At 45.7% G+C, this 24655-nt stretch overlaps 1 protein-coding gene across 2 annotated transcripts; it reads right to left on the reverse strand.

The window, feature by feature from the left end:
• Positions 1 to 6059: 6059 nt before the first annotated feature.
• LOC131189293 (uridine 5'-monophosphate synthase-like) lies at positions 6060 to 18763 on the reverse strand. Of its 2 annotated transcripts, none has more exons than XM_058165384.1 (3): positions 18558 to 18763; positions 7358 to 7511; positions 6060 to 6861 (listed from the first exon to the last, which is right to left on the reverse strand). In XM_058165384.1, the coding sequence occupies exons 1-3, from the start codon at positions 18690 to 18692 to the stop codon at positions 6101 to 6103; spliced, it is 1050 nt and encodes a 349-aa protein (XP_058021367.1). In that variant the 5' UTR covers positions 18693 to 18763; the 3' UTR covers positions 6060 to 6100. The 2 variants fall into 2 exon arrangements, with proteins under 2 accessions (XP_058021367.1, XP_058021366.1); XM_058165383.1 differs by lacking the exon at positions 18558 to 18763 and adding an exon at positions 9822 to 10037 and having other exon boundaries at positions 6082 to 6861.
• Between the last annotated feature and the right edge of the window lie 5892 nt (positions 18764 to 24655).

A 24655-nucleotide genomic window follows, 5' to 3' on the forward strand; every position in this document is an offset into this window, starting at 1 on the left:
TGCTCTTCTTAAAAAATCAGATATATAGCTCAGAACTAACTTCAATTTACCCCAAGGACCAAGTGGCTATAATGCTAAGAAATCTATTTTGTACTTTCAGCTTTAGCTGAATACATAAATTGTGATTTTTCCTGGACTAGGATAGTCTGGTCAGAGTTATGGATATTTTAATAATACGTTTGTGATGTTTTAACTTATTACCCTGTGAAGATGGAATGGAACTTTTTAAGTGGGAGTTTTAATGGAAATTTTAAGGGGGGGAGGGAAACTGACGGGTCTGGGTTGGGGGTGGGTGGGGGGTTAGGTGGGTGATGGGGTAGCCGTCAGGAGAGAAACCAGTTCCAGTGCATGCTCATGGCGACTATCAAATGGGTTCGGAGGTTATGGGGGAGTGTGTTCCTTTGTGTGAGGGTGAGTCCATCTGCACGGTAAGTGGGAGGCAGATATGGCGGAAGGGGGATCGATCGGTTTAGGGGGTCACGTGCTCGATGTATACAGGCGATCGCGCCCGATCCCCTGACTTCTCCTGCCTCGGATGGTCAAGACCCTCAGAGCCTGGGCCTTCGCCTGATGTTATGCAACGCACGGTCCGTGTGGCCAAGGCCCCCTAATACATGATCTGATTCAGGGGTGCCGGATATTATAGGCGCACGGAGACCTGGTTGGGCACTGAAGGGGCGTGCCCTGGTCGAGATGTGCCCACCGGGTTTCCGTGCATTCCATCAGCCGAGGCCCAGGGTAGGGGTGGGGGTGGCGGTTGTTATTAAAGAGAGTCTAGAGCCGAGGGAGACCACTGTACCTCAGATTGCCGGGTGTGAATCCTCTTGTGAGGTGGGGTCATAGATGTCAGATGGGCTTGCTGGTCGCACCTGGCTCCTTGCTGCGTGACAGCCGCCCTGCCCGAGCTTCTGGAGGTGCTTGCCGGGTGGCAGTGGAGACCCCAGACTTTTAGTCATGGGGACTTTAACTTGCCACCTGCCGACCTGTCATCGACAGTAGCTCGGGAGTTCATGGCCTCCATGATGGCCTTGGACCTGACCCAAGTAGTGGATGGCCCTACTCACATCGGGGGAGGCACACTGGACCTGATTTTCATCTCTGGTCAGTGGCTGAAGGATCTGGACTTGAGAGATATAGTCACAGAACCTTTGTCATGGTCAGATCACTCTCTCCTTCGCCTGGACTTTCTGACCGCTACCCAACACCGCAGGGAGACGGAACCACTACGTTGGTACCGCCCCAGGCGCCTGATGGACCCAGAGAGGTTTCGGACGGAGCTTGGGCCATTCCCTGAGGGTCTGGCTCACGGCACGGCAGAGGAACTAGCCGCAGCCTGGGAACGGGCTGCGGCTGGGGCTTTAGACCGTGTCGTGCCTCTGCGGCCTCTGACCCGCGCAGATCCCAACCGCCCTTGGTTCTCCGAGGAGCTGAGGGGATGAAACGCCGGAGAAGACGCCTAGAGAGTTCTTGGAGGTCCAGCCGCTCAGAGGTTGATCGGACACTAGTTAGATCCTATACTAGGACCTACCTAGTGGCACTGAGGGAAGCGAGGCGCTACGCCTCCTCATTGCGCCGGCAGATAACCGCCCAGCTGCCCTGTTTGGTGACCCGCCTCCTTCACCAGGGGAGCGGGATGACCCGCTGCAGGACGTGCTGAGGAGTTTAACGTTATCTATACGATAAAATCGATCAGCTTAGGGACGGTCTGGACCAAAATTGTGGCGATTCGGACGGGCATCTGAGGGCGGTCTTGGTGATGTTGTTTGGGATGAGTTTGACCCTGTGACTCCCGAGGACATGGACAGGTTGCTGGGTAGATTGAATGCCACCACGTGTTTACTGGACCCGTGCCCTTCCTGGCTGGTGCTGGCCACTCAGGAGGTGACACGAGGCTGGCTCCAGGGGATTACGAGTGCTTTTTGTTGGAGGGAGTCTTCCGCCGCCTTGAAAGAGGCGGTGGTGAGGCCCTCCTCAAGAAGCCTTCCTGACCCGCTGTTTTAGGTAATTATCGCTCGTCTCCAACCCGCCGTCATGCGAAGGTTGTAGAGAGTATGGTGGCATATCAGTTTCCCTTGCACCTGGAGGAAACTGTCTATCTGGACCTGCTCCAGTCCGCTTCCGCCCGGTTACAGCACGGAGACGGCTTTGGTCGCAATGGTGGATGATCTCTGGAGGGCCAGGGATAGGGGTTGTTCCTCTGCCCTGGTCCTATTAGACCTCTCAGCGGCTTTCGATACCATCGACCATGGTATCCTGCTGCGCCGGTTGAGGGATTGGGAGTGAGAGGCACCGCTATCGGTGGTTCTCTCCTATCTCTCCGACCGTCGCAGACGGTGTTGACGGGGCAGAGGTCGGCCCGCGCCTCACTTGTGGTGCCGCAGGGCCGATTCTCTCGCCTTCTGTTCAACATCTATATGAAGCCGCTGGGTGAGATCATCAGTGGCTTCGTGTGAGGTACCAGCTGTACGCTGATGACACCCAGCTGTACTTTTCCACACCGGCCACCCCAATGAAGCTATCAAGTGCTGTCCCGGTGTTTGGAAGCCGTACGGGTCTGGATGGGGAGAAACAGGCTCAAGCTCAATCCTCCAAGACGGAGTGGCTGTGGATGCCGCATCCCGCACAGTCAGCTGAGTCCGCGGCTGACTGTCGGGAGCGAGTCATTGGCCCCGATGGAGAGGGTGCGCAATTTGGGCGTTCTCCTGGATGAACGGCTGTCTTTTGAAGATCACTTGACGGCCGTCTCCAGGAGAGCTTTCACCAGGTTCGCCTGGTGCGCCAGTTGCGCCTTTCTAGACCGGGATGCCTTGTGCACAGTCACTCACGCCTGTGACGCCTCGCCTGGACTACTGCAATGCTCTCACATGGGGCTCCTTGAGGCATCCGGAGGCTGCAGTTAGTCCAGAATGCAGCTGCGCTGGTGATAGAGGGAGCCCTCGTGGCTCCCGAGTGACACCTATCCCGCGCAGGCTGCACTGGCTACCTGTGGCCTTCGGGTGCGCTTCAAGGTGTTGGTGAACGTCTTTAAAGCGCTCCATGGCATAGGGCCGGGTTACTTACGGGACCGCCTGCTGCTACCAAATACCTCTCACCGACCCGTGCGCTCTCACAGAGAGGGACTCCTCAGGGTGCCGTCGGCGCGACAGTGTCGTCTGGCGACGCCCAGGGGAAGGGCCTTCTCTGTGGGGGCTCCCGCCCTCTGGAACGAACTCCCCCCAGGACTCCGTCAACTTCCGGACCTCCGAACCTTTCGCCGTGAGCTTAAAACTCACTTATTTATCTGCGCTGGACTGGGTTAGTTTTTTAAGTTTATGGGTTTTTAATGGGTTTTATTTCTAAATTTTAATTCTGGCCAATTTAATAAGTCTTTTAATAGTATTTTAATTGTATTTATAGTTTACTATGTATTTTTACCTGGCTGTGAACCGCCCTGAGTCCTTCGGGAGAAGGGCGGTATACAAATTTAAATAAATAAATAAATAAATAAATAAATAGTATGTACTGCTATTTCTAAAAAGGACTAAGTGGCATGGAAAAACAGATACAGTTATATCTACTCCCCAGGTTCTGTCCAGGCTATCTATTCTAATCCAAACTGCTGAAAAACTCCTACAAAGTCTACAAATACTAGTCTTTGTGATCCTTGGGCAAGAATTTCTTCATAAGCTTGGCTATGAGCAATGCTTGCAGTCCAAGAAACAAAATTAGAGACTTCTCAGAGCAAAAGGGCCTGCCTAAGCCTGACTGATGTAAAAATCCTATCCACTCTTATATAGTTGCCCAGCAAACAATATGGGTATGTCCATGCGGGCATCCTACCTTAACTTTAGCTTAAATTACATTTAATTATGGCTATTATTATTTGGGATGCAAATACGGGTAGCCTTCGAGTTATGACAATTGGGCCCAACATTTACGTGGCTAAGTGAAACATTTAAGTGGGCTTGTCCCATTTTACGACTTTTCTTGCCACATTTGGTAAGTAAAATCACTGCAGTTGTTAAAATTAGTAAGACTCTTTTTTAAGTGAATCTGGTTTCCCCATTGACTTTGCTTGCCGGAAGATCAGAAAAGGCGATCACGTAACCCCGGGGCACTGCAACCGTCGTATATGTGAATCAGTTGTCAAGCATCCAAATGTAAATGACGTGACAACAGGGGAATGCTGCAACAGTCTTAAGTATTTTTTTTAAATGTTCATAAATCCCATTTTTAGAATAGAATAGAATAGAATTTTTTTTGGCCAAGTGTGATTGGACACACAAGGAATTTGTCTTGGTGCATATGCTCTCAGTGTACATAAAAGAAAAGATACCTTCATCAAGGTACAACATTTACAACACAATTGATGGTCAATATAGCAATATAAATTGTTATGTTTGGGTATTGACGAGGCAGGAGACCAGGTTAGTGACAACAGCTCTTTAATATAGTGTGACCCAGCAAAACTCTGGAGAAAAACCTCTCCTTATATACACTTCAGCCTGAGGCTGCATCCAATCAGAAACGAGATATTTCCCGCCTAAAACTCCCGCCAAAACTTACAGTAATACATTACACTCCTTCCCTCCCAGAAGGCACTTTGCCAATATTTGCATATTACTTCTCTACGTAGTCCTGCAGGTACGTGCGCCTCCTGACTCTCCCGGACCTGCGCAGTTCACTTTCTGGAGTTGAGTCGAGCTTGCCGGAGGGACTTTTCGTTCCTCTGAGCTCCTCCTCCCGCCATCCGCCCTGGATTATTCGCCGGCTCGGACCTGCTGTCCTCTAGAGGGACCGGAGGTGTCGCTGGACCTCGCCTGACTCAGATAAGTCTCTGTTTGGTCTTTGCTTACGCTTTCTGTTTGTTCTTGGCGCCGTCAGCTGTGGGTTAATTAAATCATAGTCAGGGCTGTTCTCGCCTAATTCTGCCTTATCGCTCAATCTGTTTCTTAATTGATCTATGTGGCGCCCAGATTCTGCCATCGCTCAGTTCCACTAGATAAGATTTGGGGCCCGTTTTGTCCATGACTATCCCCCTCTTCCAGTTAGGGCCGTCGCTGTAATTATGTGCCCACACCGAGTCTCCTATGTTTAACTCTCGGATTCTATCTGGTTTTGTTTTGAACCCGTCCTGTACGTAGTTCGGGTGTAGCCGGTCTAGCGGGCACCGTAGGTTCCGCCACATTAATAGCTCGGCTGGGCTGCGGCCGGTGGCCACACAGGGGGTCCTGTGTTGGACGGTTAGGAATGCGCCGATTTGTGCCTGCCAATCGCCGGGGCCGCTTCGTGATAGCGCTTCTTCGCACCGACAAAACGCTCAGCAAGGCCGCTCGACGCAGGGTGGAACGGCGCTGAGAGGGCATGTGGGATGCCCTCTTCAGCCAGGTACCCTTCAAATAATGCTGCGGTGAACTGTGGGCCATTATCGGACACGAGGGTGTCCGGTAGCCCGTGCGTGGCGAAAAGGTGTTTTAGTGCTGAGATGACAGCTCCGCGGTTGTGGATTTCATTAGGATGATCTCCAGCCATTTGGAGAATGCATCCACCACAATTAGAAATGTTTGGCCGTGGAAGGGGCCGGCAAAATCAATGTGTATGCGGGACCAAGGGCCTTGGGGTTTCTCCCACTCCAAAACTGGGGCCGAGGTGGTAGTGGTCTGATTCCTGACATACTCGGCATCGGCCAACCCTGTCACTGATTTCCCTGTCCATTAGGGGCCACCAGACATAGCTCCTAGCCAAACCCTTCATCCTCACAATTCCTGGGTGACCCTCATGCAGGAGTTCCAGAACTTTTTTCCTCAGTTTCTCTGGGACTACCACCCTATCCCGTAGACCAGAATTCAACGCAATGAAGATCAGCACAAAAAAGCGATTACTGAGATGTGTTTATGCTACAGTTAGCACCAGTGGAAAAGGCTCAGTTGGATAAATATATTTCAATGTCCAAACCCTCCTTTGTTACAAAATCACTTTCCATGAGATGGGCGTGGATTAGTAAAAATAAAGAAATAAAAAAATAACATGCTTAGCACTGAGTTTTGATAATATTTGGAATAAAATTTATTTTAACAGAAGTTCAGGAGGTTTGAAAATAAAAAACAAATTAGTGCTCAATCTAATACATAGCAATTGTTTGAAATTCAAAATATCCCAACAAGTGGAAAAGCCCTGGAGAGGTTACAGTGTAGTTGGGGAAGTCAAATTTACCTTTGTACTGATGTTTCACTGTATTTCCAATGTCTGCAAATTTTCGGTCTTCAAAAATCAAGAATTCATGCCGAGCAGCAAGCACACTCAGTTCTTTCACTACTTCCTGAGTAAAATCATCCAGAATATCAATGTGAGTTTTTAAAATGCAGATGGATGGTCCCAGAGTGTCAGCCAGTTGGAGCAATTCTTTGGAACTGTTCACATCAGCAGAAAGGCACAAATTAGACTGTTTTTTCTCCATGAGCCTGAGAAGTCGAGCAGCCAGAGGATGAGTGCCTGGTAGCTCAGCCCGAGAAGCGTAACTTATTTCTCTGCATACCCTTTTCACAGGAGCGGTACCATTTTGCTCAGACGGTTTAAAAATATTGTCTTGAATGAATTTTTCCACTCTTACCACCATTTCAGAGGTAATTTTTTCCTGCTGTTCAAGGATTTTGAGAATTTGAGACAAGCTGCACACGGAGTGCAGCCTAATTCCATGTTTTTCCAACATGGCTTTCCCTCCTTGTTCTCTGTCCAACAGCACAATGGCATCGGTAACCTTAAGTCCCTCTTTCCAAAGGACCTCTGCCGTTTCCAAGACACTTGAACCGCTGGTTACTACGTCCTCAATGATCAGACAAGTCTCTCCTGAATTAATTGTGCCCTCCACAAGGCGTTTGGTTCCTTTAAGAGGAATAGAAAGGATCGAACATTACTATAAAACCCTAAAATATTGTGTGTGTGTGTGTGTATATATATATATATATATATATGCGCAACACATCAATCTTCAAAAATCATTTCAGTGTAACACATTTGCATGCATATTTATTAATTGTGGACACAAAATTTACCTCAAAACTCTTTTCTACAAAAAGCGAATAAGCTGATAGCAATTTACTGTCAGTCACATCTTGCTTATTTGCTACTGATACTCCTGGTTCTCAACCTGTGGTCTATGGACCTCTTTGGGGGTGGGGGGGGGGAACCATGTCACCACAGGAAGTCTGCAAAGGTTTGAAGAAATGTTACGATTTAAATCTTTAAGTCTTGGGGGTTCATATCCATGCTCCATGGCCACAAAATATATTTAAAGGGGTCAATGGTGAAGAAAAAAGTTGACAACCGCTGACTTATATCATCTATATGTAAAATTTAAATTAAATTTTATTCTTTTTACCATGATCTTTGGCTTCTTTTCTCCGTATAAGCATTGGAATCTTGTTGGTTGAGCAGATTATTGTTGCCAAGGGCAAAGCTGTGTATGGAACTCCACAGACGGAATCATACTTGAGTGTGGCATCCTTCGCAGAACAGAAAAGGAGATCTGCTACCTGAGAGAATGGTTTTAAAATGTATTTTATTAGCACACAATATATCTACCAGTAAGTGAAAGTTTAAGGAGTTTTCCAAATTCTCCTGGGGCAACATAAAAGCTTGGTCTCATCTTCCAGTTGAAAGAATGATCACTTATTCATCAGCTTAAACAACTGGATAATTAAGAGTGTGTTACAATATATTAGTTGTTTCTTTAGCATCATTTAAATCACAATGGAGACCAAAGAAGCAATTACTCCTTTATCAAATATTCAATAGATAATCATCTGAATCATCTGACCAAGATTTATATGGGTAAAAATTATTCACCACTTATATAACTTGTCCCCAATCCTTAATTTGTGTTCCCACTTACTCTTCACATTTTAATTTCTGAAGTAAAGCTTCCTGACCTTTGACAATTATCTCCAAAGCACCCAACTTCATAATAGTATCGACACTTAACTTCAAAACATTTTCTACACACTTTCAAGAACAAATCAAACCAACCAGTCAAGAAAAAGTAAGCATTTTGACTTCTAGCAATCGATTAAATGGGTTCACCCGCTACTCTAACATATACATCATCAGCATGTTACAACTGTGTCTGGGAAATAGTGAGATGCCTGCTCTTCTTAAAAAATCAGATATGTAGCTCAGAACTAACTTCAATTTACCCCAAGGACCAAGTGGCTATAATGCTAAGAAATCTATTTTGTACTTTCAGCTTTAGCTGAATACATAAATTGTGACTTTTCCTGGACTAGGATAGTCTGGTCAGAGTTATGGATATTTTAATAATACGTTTGTGGTGTTTTAACTTATTACCCTGTGAAGATGGAATGGAACTTTTACCTAGTATGTACTGCTATTTCTTAAAAGGACTAAGTGGCATGGAAAAACAGATACAGTTATATCTACTCCCCAGGTTCTGTCCAGGCTATCTATTCTAATCCAAACTGCTGAAAAACTCCTACAAAGTCTACAAATACTAGTCTTTGTGATCCTTGGGCAAGAATTTCTTCATAAGCTTGGCTATGAGCAATGCTTGCAGTCCAAGAAACAAAATTAGAGACTTCTCAGAGCAAAAGGGCCTGCCTAAGCCTGACTGATCTAAAAATCCTATCCACTCTTATATAGTTGCCCAGCAAACAATATGGGTATGTCCATGCGGGCATCCTACCTTAACTTTAGCTTAAATTACATTTAATTATGGCTATTATTATTTGGGATGCAAATACGGGTAGCCTTCGAGTTATGACAATTGGGCCCAACATTTACGTGGCTAAGTGAAACATTTAAGTGGGCTTCTCCCATTTTACGACTTTTCTTGCCACATTTGGTAAGTAAAATCACTGCAGTTGTTAAAATTAGTAAGACTCTTTTTTAAGTGAATCTGGTTTCCCCATTGACTTTGCTTGCCGGAAGATCAGAAAAGGCGATCACGTAACCCCGGGGCACTGCAACCGTCGTAAATGTGAATCAGTTGTCAAGCATCCAAATGTAAATGACGCGACAACAGGGGAATGCTGCAACAGTCTTAAGTATTTTTTTTAAATGTTCATAAATCCCATTTTTAGAATAGAATAGAATAGAATTTTTATTGGCCAAGTGTGATTGGACACACAAGGAATTTGTCTTGGTGCATATGCTCTCAGTGTACGTAAAAGAAAAGATACGTTCATCAAGGTACAACATTTACAACACAATTGATGGTCAATATAGCAATATAAATCATAAGGATTGCCAGCAACAAAGTTACAGTCATACAGTCATAAGTGGAAAGAGTTTGGTGATGGGACCGATGAGAAGATTAATAGTACAACAATGCTGTTGTAACTTCGAACAGCCATTAAGTGAGCTGTTGTAAATCGAGGACTACCTGTAATCGGACAATCTCCAATAACAGCAAAGAGCTGAAGATTTCCACTGGCTTTACTCAGCCAATGATCAGCCAGAATTTTGCAACCCTGTGCTGCTGGTAAGCTAATATCGCATTATTTTTCAATGGGATTTTTCAAGGCTTTTTGGTCAGTCCCTCTGAAGCACCAGTTGCTGTTAGAAAGTAGGGATCACACAACCTCCTGTTCACGTATACACGTGAACAGCTCTTCTGACTAGCAAAGGAATCAAGGCAGCAAAAAACGCGCCTTTTGCCGACTCGAGCGAAGCTTCAGCAACAGCCCAGGAATTCCCGCGGCCGCTATTGGCTGGCTGGATTCCACAGACCCCGCCTTCTTTTCCCCCTTTCATCTATCTTAGCCCCGCGCCTCGCAATAACCGCTTTACCGCTCATGCCGGTCGAGCTTGGCGGGCTGGACGGATACCTTATTTAGCAGCGCCGGATACGACACGATGACGCGGAGGTCGATATAGACCGGGGAGACCAGGCCGCTCTTCAGGACGAACTCCCCGAAGCGCAGAGCCTGAACTCCGTACAGCTCAGACGCCAGCGACTCCATACCGCTTTCGGCTTTCTCCGCACCGCGCGCGAGGCAGAGAAGGCGTTGCGTGCGTCGCGGACTTTGTCGCCGAACAAATGACGCTATCAAAGCAGTCGAGTTAGAACCCGGAAGCGGCAAGTGACGTCGCACCAGGGCAGAAAAATTGCGTTTGCGCTCTCTGCCGGCGTGGAGAAGCCGATGATGGGCGTGGCTGGAGAGTTTCGCATTGCTGAGTAGGATTTAGTAAACCAGGAGGAGAATGTGAGAGTGTTGCTACAGGTTTCAGTTCACAAATCATAGTTTTACCCCGAACCCGCCAAGATAGAAATTGGTGGCATTTGGAAAATGGGCATCATGGGGAGATCTTAATTCAAATTCCCCTTTGACTGTGCTGTCAATTCTGGATAATGTTAGAGGATGAAAATCAGACATGACTTGTGTAATGTTGCCTTTTGTGCATCAGCTTTGGTGTTCTCTAGAGTCCAAACTGTCCTAATATGATGACCTCCAAATGTCAATTTATTTACAGTAAATATAGAGACTGCGTTCATCTGAATAGAATAGAATAGAATAGAATTTTATTGGCCAAGTGTGATTGGACACACAAGGAATTTGTCTTGGTGCATATGCTCTCAGTGTACATAAAAGAAAAGATACGTGAAGCAGAAATAGTAATTATCATTACCTTGAAAATAACAGGGCCACATGGGCAGCCACAACCAATTGAGACTTGAGGCTCTTATAATTCCCAACTGGTATTGATAAACTGCAAAATAGGAGGAAACCAAATTTGGAAAAGTTGGTTTATATGATAAGTGCACATGTGAATGAGAAATGCACATGATTTAGTTCAAGGAAAGTTAGTGCTAAACCCGTGTTTTTTAAGGTGTGTGGACTTCAACTCCCAGAATTCCCCAGCCAACACCATTGTGGGAATTCTGGGAAGTGAAGTCAATGCATCTTTAATATGCCAAGATTCAGAAACACTGCTCTACGCCTTGAAGATCTATTGTCAAAAAACATTTGTCAAAAACAGATCATGCCAGACTAATCTTATTACATTCTTTGACAAAGTGGCAAAATTAGTGGACTAGAGGAATGCTGTCGATATAATTTACTTGGACTTCAGTAAAGCATTTGATGAAGTAGACCATAACCTACTACTAGATAAAGTAGAAAAATGTGGGTTAGACAGCACCACCACCAGATGGATTCATAACTGGCTGACCAACCGCACTCAACATGTAGTCCTCAACGGAACTACATCCACATGGAGGGAAGTATGCAGTGAAGTACCTCAAGGCTCTGTTTTAGGCCCAGTACTCTTCAACATCTTCATCAATGACTTGGACGAGGGGATAGATGGGGAACTCATCAAATTTGCAGATGACACCAAGCTGGCAGGAATAGCCAACACTCCAGAAGATAGGCTCAAGATACAGAAAAATCTTGACAGACTTGAACATTGGGCGCTATCTAACAAAATGAAATTCAACAGTGAAAAAAGAAAGGTTCTACATTTGTTCCTCTGCCCTGGTCCTATTAGACCTCTCAGCGGCTTTGATACCATCGACCATGGTATCCTGCTGCGCCGGTTGGAGGATTGGGAGTGGGAGGCACCGTTTATCGGTGGTTCTCCTCCTATCTCTCCGACCGATCGCAGACGGTGATGACAGGGGCAGAGGTCGACCCGCGGCGCCTCACTTGTGGGGTGCCGCGGGGTCGATTCTCTCGCCCTTCTGTTCAACATCTATATGAAGCCGCTGGGTGAGATCATCAGTGGCTTCTGTGAGGTACCAGCTGTCGCTGATGACACCCAGCTGTACTTTTCACACGGGCCACCCCAATGAAGCTATCGAGTGCTGTCCCGGTGTTTGGAAAGCCGTGCGGGTCTGGATGGGAGAAACAGGCTCAAGCTCAATCCCTCCAAGGAGTGGCTGTGGATGCCGGCATCCCGGTACAGTCAGCTGAGTCCGCGGCTGACTGTTGAGCGAGTCATTGGCCCCGATGGAGAGGGTCGCAATTTGGGCGTTCTCCTGGATGAGCGGCTGTCTTTTGAAGATCACTTGACGGCCGTCTCCAGGAGAGCTTTCACCAGGTTCGCCTGGTGCGCCAGTTCGCCTTTCTGACCGGGATGCCTTGTGCACAGTCACTCACGCCCTGTGACGTCTCGCCTGGACTACTGCAATGCTCTCTACATGGGGCTCCCTTGAGGGGCATCCGGAGGCTGCAGTTAGTCCAGAATGCAGCTGCGCGGTGATAGAGGAGCCCCTCGTGGCTCCCGAGTGACACCTATCCTCGCAGGCTGCACTGGCTACCTGTGGCCTTCGGGTGCGCTTCAAGGTGTTGGTGAACGTCTTTAAAGCGCTCCATGGCATAGGGCCGGGTTACTTCGGGACCGCCTGCTGCTACCAAATACCTCTCACCGACCCGTGCGCTCTCACAGAGAGGGACTCCTCAGGGTGCCGTCGGGCGCGACAGTGTCGTCTGGCGACGCCCAGGGAAGGGCCTTCTCTGTGGGGCTCCCGCTCTGGAACGAACTCCAGGACTCCGTCAACTTCCGGACCTCCGAACCTTTCGCCGTGAGCTTAAAACTCACTTATTTATCTGCGCTGGACTGGTTAGTTTTTAAGTTTATGGGTTTTAATGGGTTTTATTTCTAAATTTTAATTCTGGCCAATTTAATAAGTCTTTTAATAGTATTTTAATTGTATTTATAGTTTACTATGTATTTTTACCTGGCTGTGAACGCCCTGAGTCCTTCGGGAGAAGAGGCGGTATAAAAATTAAATAAATAAATAAATAAATAAATAAATAGTATGTATGCTATTTCTAAAAGGACTAAGTGGCATGGAAAACAGATACAGTTATATCTACTCCCCAGGTTCTGTCCAGGCTATCTATTCTAATCCAAACTGCTGAAAACTCCTACAAAGTCTACAAATACTAGTCTTTGTGATCCTTGGCAAGAATTTCTTCATAAGCAGCTATGAGCAATGCTTGCAGTCCAAGAAACAAATTAGAGACTTCTCAGAGCAAAAGGGCCTGCCTAAGCCTGACTGATGTAAAAATCCTATCCACTCTTATATAGTTGCCCAGCAAACAATATGGGTATGTCCATGCATCCTACCTTAACTTTAGCTTAAATTACATTTAATTATGGCTATTATTATTTGGGATGCAAATAAGGGTAGCCTCGTTATGACAATTGGGCCCAACATTTACGTATAAGTGAAACATTTAAGTGGGCATTTACGACTTTTCTTGCCACATTTGGTAAGTAAAATCACTGCAGTTGTTAAAATTAGTAAGACTCTTTTAAGTGAATCTGGTTTTTGACTTTGCAGATCAGGAATCAGTTGTCAAGCATCCAAATGTAAAGACAACAGAATGCTGCACAGTCTTAAGTATTTTTTAAATGTTCATAAATCCCATTTTTAGAATAGAATAGAATGATTGGACAAAAGATACCTTCATCAAACACAATTGATGGTCAATATAGCAATATGGGTATTGACGAGGCAGGAGACCAGGTTAGTGACAACAGCTCTTTAATATAGTGTGACCCAGCAAAACTCTGGAAAAACCTCTCCTTATATACACTTCAGCCTGAGGCTGCATCCAATCAGAACCGAGATATTTCCCGCCTAAACCCCCGCCAAAACTTACAGTAATACATTACACTCCTTCCCTCCCAGAAGGCACTTTGCCAATATTTGCATATTACTTCTCTACGTAGTCCTGCAGGTACGTGGGGCGTCTCCTGACTCTCCCGGACCTGCGCAGTTCACTTTCTGGAGTTGAGTCGAGCTTGCCGGAGGGACTTTTCGTTCCTCTGAGCTCCTCCTCCCGGCCATCCGGCCCTGGATTATTCGCCGGCTCGGACCTGCTGTCCTCTAGAGGGACCGGAGGGTGTCGCTGGACCTCGCCTGACTCAGATAAGTCTCTGTTTGGTTCTTTGCTTACGCTTTCTGTTTGTTCTTGGCGCCGGTCAGCTGTGGGGTTAATTAAATCATAGTCAGGGCTGTTCGCCTAATTCTGCCTTATCGCTCAATCTGTTTCTTAATTGATCTATGTGGCGCCTCCAGATTCTGCCATCGTCTAGTTCCACTAGATAAGATTTGGGGCCCGTTTTGTCTATGACTATCCCCCTCTTCCAGTTAGGGCCGTTGCTGTAATTATGTGCCCACCGAGTCTCCTATGTTTAACTCTCGGATTCTATCTGGTTTTGTTTTGAACCCGTCCTGTACGTAGTTCGGTGTAGCCGGTCTAGCGGGCACCGTAGCTTCCGCCCATTAATAGCTCGGCTGGGCTGCGGCCGGTGGCCACAGGGGTCCTGTGTTGGACGGTTAGGAATGCGTCGATTTGCCTGCCAATCGCCGGGCCGCTTCGTGATAGCGCTTCTTTGCACTCCGACAAAGCGTTCAGCAAGGCCGTTCGGCGCAGGGTGGAGCGGCGCTGAGAGGCATGTCGGATGCCCTCTTCAGCCAGGTACCCTTCAAATAATGCTGCGGTGAACTGTGGGCGTTATCGGACACGAGGTGTCCATAGCCCGTGCGTGGCGAAAGGTGTTTTAGTGCTGAGATGACAGCTCCGCGGTTGTGGATTTCATTAGATGATCTCCAGCCATTTGGAGAATGCATCCACCACAATTAGAAATGTTTGGCCGTGGAAGGGCCGGCAAAATCAATGTGTATGGGACCAAGGGCCTTGGGGTTTCTCCCACTCCAAAACTGGGGCCGTGGTGGTAGTGGTCTGGATTCCTGACATACTTGGCATCGGCCAACCCTGTCACTGATTTCCCTGTCCATTAGGGGCCACCAGACATAGCTCCTAGCCAAACCCTTCATCCTCACAATTCCTGGGTGACCTCATGCAGGAGTTCCAGAACTTTTTCTCAGCTTCTCTGGGAACTACCACCCTATCCCCCAGAGCAGGCACCCCTTGTAACAGACAATTTTTTCTTTACAAATTCCTTGAACGCTCGCGCGAAGCGGGCCATCCCTTTGAACCCAACTGATTACAGTCCTTAAAACAACGTCCCGGTAGGAGGCCCGAGCCACTTCCTGCGATGTGACTGGCCCCAGTCCAAAGAGTCAATTAGTAGAGCAGGGTGTGCCGGGTGGGGTCCTCGATTTCCCTGGCAATGGGCATCTGCTCAATGCGTCCGCATGCCCCAGCTCCTTTCCAGGCCGATGCTGCAGCTTGTAGGAGTATGCGGTCAAAAAATAGTCCATCTGGTCAGTCTAGGTGAGAGTGCTACTGGCGTTGCTAGGCGGTCGCCAGCCAGTAACCCCAATAGCGGTCTGTGATCAGTGACAATTTCAAATCTGCCCAAAACGTATTCGTGAAATTTTTTCACCCTGACACTATTAGAGCCTCCCTATCTAGCTGGCTGTAATTCCTCTCAGCCGGGACATCGTTCGTGAATAGAACGCTATAGGGGCTTCAGTGCCGTTTGGGAGTCTGTAGTACCGCTCCTACTCCATAGGGGACGCATCACAAACCAATACTAACGGCAGTCTGTTGTTGTATTGTATTAACAGGCTATCGCTTGATAGCAAACTTTTACTGCCTCAAATGCCCTATTCTCTGACTTCCCACGACCAAGCAGTGTTTTTCCAAGCAATTTATGCAGCGGTTCAGCAACGGTTGCCTTGTCTTTTTAAAAACACGGCGTAAAGTTTACCAGACCCAGGAAAGCCTGGAGTTCTGTCTTGTTTTTGGGTGCTGGGGCTCTCTTTATCGCCTTGACTTTGCTCTCAGTGGGTGAATCCCTTTTTGTCTATTCTATAGCCCAAAATTCAACAGATTCGACCCTATCTGACACTTGCTTGCTTTGACTTTTAATCCTGCCGACCTAAAATGGCCAAAACTTTCCTTAATCGCTTCCCCAGTTCTCTCTAAATCTTCCCTGATACCAACACATCATCGAAATAGGTACGACTCCGGTAACCCTTGTAGCTCCATCAAATTTTGGAATAGCCCGGGCCACACTCACTGTAACCGGTGCACTTAAAGGCACCCGGTGCGTTACAATGGTCTGGGCCTCAGCTGTGCTAGCATCTACGGGTAGCTGTTGGTACGCTTGTGCCAAGTCTAATTTGGCGAAAACTTGTCCGTGCCCTAGTGAGTGCAATAAGTGTTGCACTACTGGAACTGGGTAGGCGCTCTTTGCAATGCTTTGTTCAAGGTAGCCTTGTAATCAGCGCAAATTCTTATGGACCCGTCTGGTTTTATAGGGTGACGATTACGCCTCCCATTTGGCATGGTCAACTGGCACTAGTATCCCTGGCTGACTAATTTATCTAACTCTTTGTCGATTTTAGGTTTGAGTGCAAAAGGAACCCTCCTTGCCTTTAACCTAATGGGAGCTATTTGGGGTCTAAATTGAAGGAGATAGGGGTCCCTTGTACTTGCCTAAACGGTCCTCGAATACGTCTGAATTCCTCCAGTAGGGCGTTTTGCAGGTTGCATCCGCTCCGTGGACGCCAGTCACCCCATTCCCAACGCCTGAACCAGTCTAGCCCCAGCAAGCTTGGCAAGGTTCCTCGACTAACGTGATGGGCAGGGTCTTTTCGTATGTCCGTACTTGACCTCGACGGTCGTTGTCCTCGAACAGGGATGCGGTTGCCCTGGTAATCCTGCACCGGAGCCGTTGTTTCTGTAGCTTGCGCTTTGCGATGTGCGGCAAGGCTTTCACAAAAGTGTCCCAGGACATGATTGTGATAGCTGATCCTGTGTCTACTTCCAGTCGGCACGGTACGCCTTCAATTGTCGGGTTTGTGAAGATCTTTTCTTCGATGCGGTAGCTGCGTGGTCTATGGTAACAGTCATTCGGTTTGACTTCGCTCTTTCTTTCCTGGCCAATCGCTGGTCGCCTCGCCGATCTCGCGCTCTGATTGGCTGGTTTGAAATTTCGGCGGAATGTGGGTTTGCATCTCTGACTCAGAGCCGCTCTGATTGGCCGATTTGAATTTTCGGCGGAAGGTTGGGGTGCTCGCAGACTTGAGCCAGGTGCCCTTCCTTTCACACCGCCGCAAATGGCGCCCTGAACTTACATCTTTGGCGCTGATGTCGCCCGCAACTTCCGCATTCCTCCGGTCTTCCTTGTCGATTTTCCGTGTAGTGGACTTCTTCCTCCTCTCGCTGGTTGACTCACGATAGGTTTCTTCGTGGTGGACTGTGCTCGGCTTTGCGCCCGCCATCGGCGTGAGTCGCTTTGTAAGGTGTCTGCTGCATGGTTGGACATCTCATGGGCTCTGGCTTCGTCCAGAGCGTTTGCCAATGTCAGGTTGCTCTTGGCTAGCAACCGTCTCCTCAAACGGATGTCTCTGACCCCGTATAAGTTGTTCCAGCAGCTCTTCGTCCAGATCGCGGTACTCGCAATGCTTGGAGGCTTGTCTCAGGGCTGCCATGTAGTCGCTGATAGACTCGCCTTCTTGTTGCCTGCGCCCCCAAACTCGCATCACCGAACGATTTGGACGGGCTGGTGCGTAGTGATTCTTCAGGAGGGTCTGAAGGGTCTGCCACGACACGGAGTGTAGCGGTGTTGGCTCCGCTAGGCTTCTGCGACGGCGATGACTGCTGACCCACAGTGGCTTATGAAGTAAGCCCGTTTGCGGTTGTCGGAGACTCCTGTAGCTCGCTTGCCTCCAGGAAACTTTCAAACGGGTCATATATATTCCCCATGTCTCCTGGGCAGGGTCAAACGGAGTGGGTGGCGTGTAGCCGGTCATCGCTGCATTCGCCGTCACCTTGCTGGGTTTGAGTCTCGTAGTGAGTTCAGCTCTGTTCTGGTGCTCTGCCTCAATATCCCACCTTCGTCGCCAATGTTATGTTTGGGTATTGACGAGGCAGGAGACCAGGTTAGTGACAACAGCTCTTTAATATAGTGTGACCCAGCAAAACTCTGGAGAAAAACCTCTCCTTATATACACTTCAGCCTGAGGCTGCATCCAATCAGAAACGAGATATTTCCCGCCTAAAACTCCCGCCAAAACTTACAGTAATACATTACATAAATCATAAGGATTACCAGCAACAAAGTTACAGTCATACAGTCATAAGTGGAAAGAGTTTGGTGATGGGACCGATGAGAAGATTAATAGTACAACAATGCTGTTGTAACTTCGAACAGCCATTAAGTGAGCTGTTGTAAATCGAGGACTACCTATAATCGGACAATCTCCAATAACAGCAAAGAGCTGAAGATTTCCACTGGCTTTACTCAGCCAATGATCAGCCAGAATTTTGCAACCCTGTGCTGCTGGTAATGCTGGTATCGCATTATTTTTCAATGGGATTTTTCAAGGCTTTTTGGTCAGTCCCTCTGAAGCACCAGTTGCTCTTAGAAAGTAGGGATCACACAACCTCCTGTTCACGTATACACGTGAACAGCTCTTCTGACTAGCAAAGGAATCAAGGCAGCAAAAAACGCGCCTTTTGCCGACTCGAGCGAAGCTTCAGCAACAGCCCAGGAATTCCCGCGGCCGCTATTGGCTGGCTGGATTCCACAGACCCCGCCTTCTTTTCCCCCTTTCATCTATCTTAGCCCCGCCCCTCGCAATAACCGCTTTACCGCTCATGCCGGTCGAGCTTGGCGGGCTGGACGGATACCTTATTTAGCAGCGCCGGATACGACACGATGACGCGAAGGTCGATATAGACCGGGGAGACCAGGCCGCTCTTCAGGACAAACTCCCCGAAGCGCAGAGCCTGAACTCCGTACAGCTCAGACGCCAACGACTCCATACCGCTTTCGGCTTTCTCCGCACTGCGCGCGAGACAGAGAAGGCGTTGCGTGCGTCGCGGACTTTGTCGCCGAACAAATGACGCTATCAAAGCAGTCGAGTTAGAACCCGAAAGCGGCAAGTGACGTCGCACCAGGGCAGAAAAATTGCGTTTGCGCTCTCTGCCGGCGTGGAGAAGCCGACGATGGGCGTGGCTGGAGAGTTTCGCATTGCTGAGTAGGATTTAGTAAACCAGGAGGAGAATCTGAGAGTGTTGCTACAGGTTTCAGTTCACAAATCATAGTTTTACCCCGAACCCGCCAAGATAGAAATTGGTGGCATTTGGAAAATGGGCATCATGGGGAGATCTTAATTCAAATTCCCCTTTGACTGTGCTGTCAGTTCTGGATAACGTTAGAGGATGAAAATCAGACATGACTTGTGTAATGTTGCCTTTTGTGCATCAGCTTTGGTGTTCTCTAGAGTCCAAACTGTCCTAATATGATGACCTCCAAATGTCAATTTATTTACAGTAAATATAGAGACTGCGTTCATCTGAAGCAGAAATAGTAATTATCATTACCTTGAAAATAACAGGGCCACATGGGCAGCCACAACCAATTGAGACTTGAGGCTCTTATAATTCCCAACTGGTATTGATAAACTGCAAAATAGGAGGAAACCAAATTTGGAAAAGTTGGTTTATATGATAAGTGCACATGTGAATGAGAAATGCACATGATTTAGTTCAAGGAAAGTTAGTGCTAAACCCGTGTTTTTTAAGATGTGTGGACTTCAACTCCCAGAATTCCCCAGCCAACACAGTTGTGGGAATTCTGGGAAGTGAAGTCAATGCATCTTTAATATGCCAAGATTCAGAAACACTGCTCTACGCCTTGAAGATCTATGCTTCAAAAACATTGAAGCATTTGTCAAAAAACATTTGTCAAAAACAGATCATGCCAGACTAATCTTGTTGCATTCTTTGACAAAGTGGCAAAATTAGTGGACTAGAGGAATGCTGTCGATATAATTTACTTGGACTTCAGTAAAGCATTTGATAAAGTAGACCATAACTTACTACTAGATAAAGTAGAAAAATGTGGGTTAGACAGCACCACCACCAGATGGATTCGTAACTGGCTGACCAACCGCACTCAACATGTAGTCCTCAACGGAACTACATCCACATGGAGGGAAGTATGCAGTGGAGTACCCCAAGGCTCTGTTTTAGGCCCAGTACTCTTCAACATCTTCATCAATGACTTGGACAAGGGGATAGATGGGGAACTCATCAAATTTGCAGATGACACCAAGCTGGCAGGAATAGCCAACACTCCAGAAGATAGGCTCAAGTTACAGAAAGATCTTGACAGACTTGAACATTGGGCGCTATCTAACAAAATGAAATTCAACAGTGAAAAAAGTAAGGTTCTACATTTAGGCCAAAAAAACAAAATGCACAGATACCGTATATGTGGTACCTTGCTCAATAGTAGTACCTGTGAGAGGGATCTTGGAGTCCTAGTGGATAACCATTTAGATATGAGCCAGCAGTGTGCAGCAACTGCCAAAAAAGCCAACACAGTTCTGGGCTGCATAAACAAAGCGATAGAATCAAGATCATGTGAAGTGTTAGTGCCACTTTATAATGCCTTGGTAAGGCCACACTTGGAATATTGCATTCAGTTTTGTTCGCCGCGATTTAAAAAAGATGCTGAGACTCTACAAAGAGTACAGAGAAGAGCAACAAAGATGATTAGGCGACTGGAGGCTAAAACATATGAAGAACGGTTGCAGGAACTGGGTATGTCTAGTTTAATGAAAAGAAGGACTAGGGGAGACATGATAGCAGTGTTCCAATATCTCAGGGGTTGCCACAAAGAAGAGGGAGTCCAACTATTCTCCAAAGCACCTGAGGGTAGGACAGGAAGCAATGGGTGGAAACTGATCAAGGAGAGAAGCAACCTGGAACTAAGGAGAAATTTCCTGACAGTTAGAACAATTAATCAGTGGAACAACTTGCCTGCAGAAGTTGTAAATTCTCCAACTGGAAATTTTTAAGAAAATGTTGGATAGCCATTTGTCTGATATGGTGTAGGTTTTCCTGCCTGGGCAGGGGGTTGGACTAGAAGGCCTCCCTTCCAACTCTGATATTATTATTATTATTGCTGTCAGTGCAACTTTCCTTCTGAGTGAATGTTGAGATTGTATTGCAAATCTGACTTATTGGTATAAGATATTTTGAGCATATCTTTTTGCTGAAAATTAGCTGTGACATAGTCTTAACTTATTTCCACTTAAGATAGCTGCACCTTAAAATGCTTTCCCCCCATGTTTAGTTATAATTGTTAAAACATGTACTTAGTCTGAAGTCTAAAGTTTCAATATACAGTTGAGTAGATTAATGCACTAAAGAAACATGAATCTAGTATGAAGTCCAAATAAATGGGAAAAAATCAGTGAGCTCAGGCCTTTTATCATCTGATCCCTCATTACCTAGTGTTTGTGAAGTCAAGGTCATGCTCTCTTGCCAGTTAATGCACTGTATAGCTGGGTACATCTGATGTAGAAGAGAGCTGACAATGAGTCTTTGCTCCTTATTCAATTTAGACCTATGTAGGGGTCCTGCCTAGTGTAGTAGATCTCTGCTTCTATGGATCTGGTGCTTAGTGCCTGTTCTTACGCTATGATCAGTGCCGCCTTTTCATCCAGCCATTGCTAAGATTTCTCGATATCTGCTACCTCAGCTTTCTGTCAGTGGTAACTCCCATGTAGGGCATTGTCTTGCTATGGTACTTCCTCCGCTTGATCTTCCATATCTGCTGCCACTGTCCTAGATGAAATTTACAGTATCTAGAGTTACATCAGTAAGGTGGCTGATGTAGATAATGCCTACATCAATTATATATATAAACTTATAAATATAAATTATATATATAAACACAGTGCATTCAGAAAATAACTCCCTTCACTTTTGTCAATTTTGTTATGCTGCAGCCTGATTCTACAGTTATTGAAATTCATTTCTCTCTCTCGTTAATCTACACTCAGTATAGATTATTCTTTTGTTTCTAGAGTGAGGTTGGTAATGTCAAACCGTTATATTTTAATATTTTAACATGGCAGTTTGAATCTCTTAAAATTTGAAACATGCTCTTTTGAAAACTGCTTTGTTGTACACAATTTTGTGTTTTTTTTTTGCACTAGGTAAATAATTCTTAGACAAAGTTTGGGATAGTAATACAGCTATCCTCTTTGGGCAGCAAAGAATAAATCATGGAATATTAAATTTAACATGCTGAAATTTAAAACAATACTATTGAAATACTCATGCCGTCAGTATGTTACTAGTCTAATCTTATACATATTTACTTGGAAATAATTTCTGTTATACTGAATAGACTTTATTTCTACGGAAGTGTAGGCAAGAGAGCAATCTTGTGTTGCGATGTGCTAATGATTCCAAATGTGTTGCTTTCTGTAGACCACTCAATCATTTAAAGCTTTTAATGGCTGCTATATGATGGATAAATATCGCAGCACTTAATTATATCATAGACCATGGGTGTCAAACTGGCAGCCCGTGGGCCGGATGCATCACCCGCAGCTCATGCCCAACCTAGCTCCGTGAATGGGAAAACGTCGTGAAACATCACGTGATGGCAACACGACACTGTGAGTTTGACACCCATGCCTTAGACTCATATAACGTACTCTGCTGGGGTCTATAGGACTCCTACATTAAATAAACTTTTTTAAAATTAAAAACGGGTCAAAGCCTTCAGATCTTGAGAATACAAAATAGGGTAATATTGGGTGATCATGAGATTTTGTAAAATGCTGATCTTGTCGACTGAAAGGTCGGCAGTTCAGCGGCTTGAATCCCTAGTGTCGGGTAACAAGGTCAGCTCCCGTTTCTTGTCCCAGCTTCTGCCAACCTAGCAGTTCGAAAGCACATAAAAAATGCAAGTAGAAAAATAGGGACCACCTTTGGTGGGAAGGTAACAGTGTTCTGTGCGCCTTTGGCATTGAGTCATGTCGGCCACATGACCACGGAGATGTCTTCGGACAGCGCTGGCTCTTCGACTTTGAAATGGAGATGAGCATCGCCCCCTAGCGTCAGGAACAACTAGCACGTATGTGCGAGGGGAACCTTTACCTTATTTTTTTTCTGTCAGTGTCATAGACACCTGCTGTTTTCTTGCAGACCACTAATGGATCCTAGATCACAAATTAAGGATCATCGATATAGGCCAAAATAAAAACTTCTACTCACCGAATGCATTATATATGGCTTAGTCGATTTTATCAGAACAATTTATTATATATTCTAAAACAATCCAGTGCTAACTTTTTTATATATTGCATTTATAAGGAAGGTAGTAGCCTAAAATGTAATAGTTTTTTTTATCCATAGAGAACATACGTTGCCAAAGAATAGGAACATTACAACATTACATATGAAGAGATATAAATAAAATATTTACAAAATGCTTCTTTACAAAACACATGTGCATACAAAATGAAATTAACAATAAAATAATACCACTTAAGGCAGACCAGCAAAAGACTGAAATTTGTTTAAGGCTGTGAAATAAGTTCGCATCTTGACCTTTGAAAGGATGGGAATAGGGATTATTTAGTCTGATTATTTCCTTTATGGAAATCCTGACAGCATCTCAGATACATAGTTATTTTCATCAAAAAAAACAACAACAACCACCCATTACTATACTACCTTTCCTACACTTCTCACTATTGGTAGGACCTTACACAACAGCTGCAAGTCCATTGTAGTAATAGTGTAATCCAGTGTATCTCTCTTTATGAACAAGTCCCACTGAGTTGAATGACTCATACACGGGAATGTTTGTAGGACTGTACTCCAACTGTTCATCTTTGAATTCATTTGGGACCTACTCCTAAATAAATATGCAAAGAGGTATATCCTGTAATGTTCTTCACATGACAGAATATATGTCTATTGTGGAGTCACATGGACAAAAATCAGAATAATTTGCTAGCAAAATACAAAGAGCTGATTAAAACACTAGCACATAAAAATAGAATGTAAAATATGGCTTAAATAGAACAAGAGTTTTCCTATTTTGAAAGTATAAATAAGCCAACTAATCCTGACATCATGTTGACAATCATTAATATAATGATTTTAAGAACAAATATTTAGGAAGAAAGGCGGGTTGGGTCTGATTTTATTTTGCTAAGAAAACACCATCATCTGATGAATCATAGATGCTCGAAATGAATAGGAAAGAAAAGGAGGTCCATGGAAATGGCACTTTTGGAATATTTTGTGATTCCAATGGTGTACAGCCATTCTGAGCTACATGCTAAAGGACCCAAATCATTGCTAGCCACACTTGACCGCATGCAATCAGTGGTTCTTTAAGATAGAACATGCAGCTGTGTCAGGCAGATCCAAGACACTGGATAAGGGCCAGAATAATGCATCTGTTTGCAGCCAGTCTCAAACTACTTTGTTAACATTGTCTCACAAAATGAGATTTTCATATTTTGACAGATGGGCTTAAAAAAAACCTCTCCCGGCCTCTTTTATTTGTGTAGCATCTGATTGCTCTTGATGAAAAAAAGAAAAAGAAAAGAAAAGAGGTATTTGGACTAGATAGGTTTTACATTACAGAGCCCTTTGAAGTCACAGTTGCTTTAATATCTGAAGAAACACTGTCAGATTTGTGTCACAATTTATGCTTATTATATGGAGCACCAGTCACAATATCACCAGGGTTTATCCCACTGTTTGCTATGAATTTTTGCTGAAATCTCCACTGCAAGCAAACTAATCTGTATAAAAGTCTTTTTTTTTTTTTAGGATCACACATTAGAGACTCAAATTGAGAGCATTCGTGAACATCTGATCCAGTAGCGGGTTTCAATTTCGGTCGCTACCGGTCGCTTGCGGGGGCGTGCGTGCTCATGCGCCCACACAATGCTTCTGCGCAT

This window comes from Ahaetulla prasina, chromosome 1 (assembly GCF_028640845.1).
Source record: "Ahaetulla prasina isolate Xishuangbanna chromosome 1, ASM2864084v1, whole genome shotgun sequence".
NCBI lineage: Eukaryota > Metazoa > Chordata > Lepidosauria > Squamata > Colubridae > Ahaetulla > Ahaetulla prasina.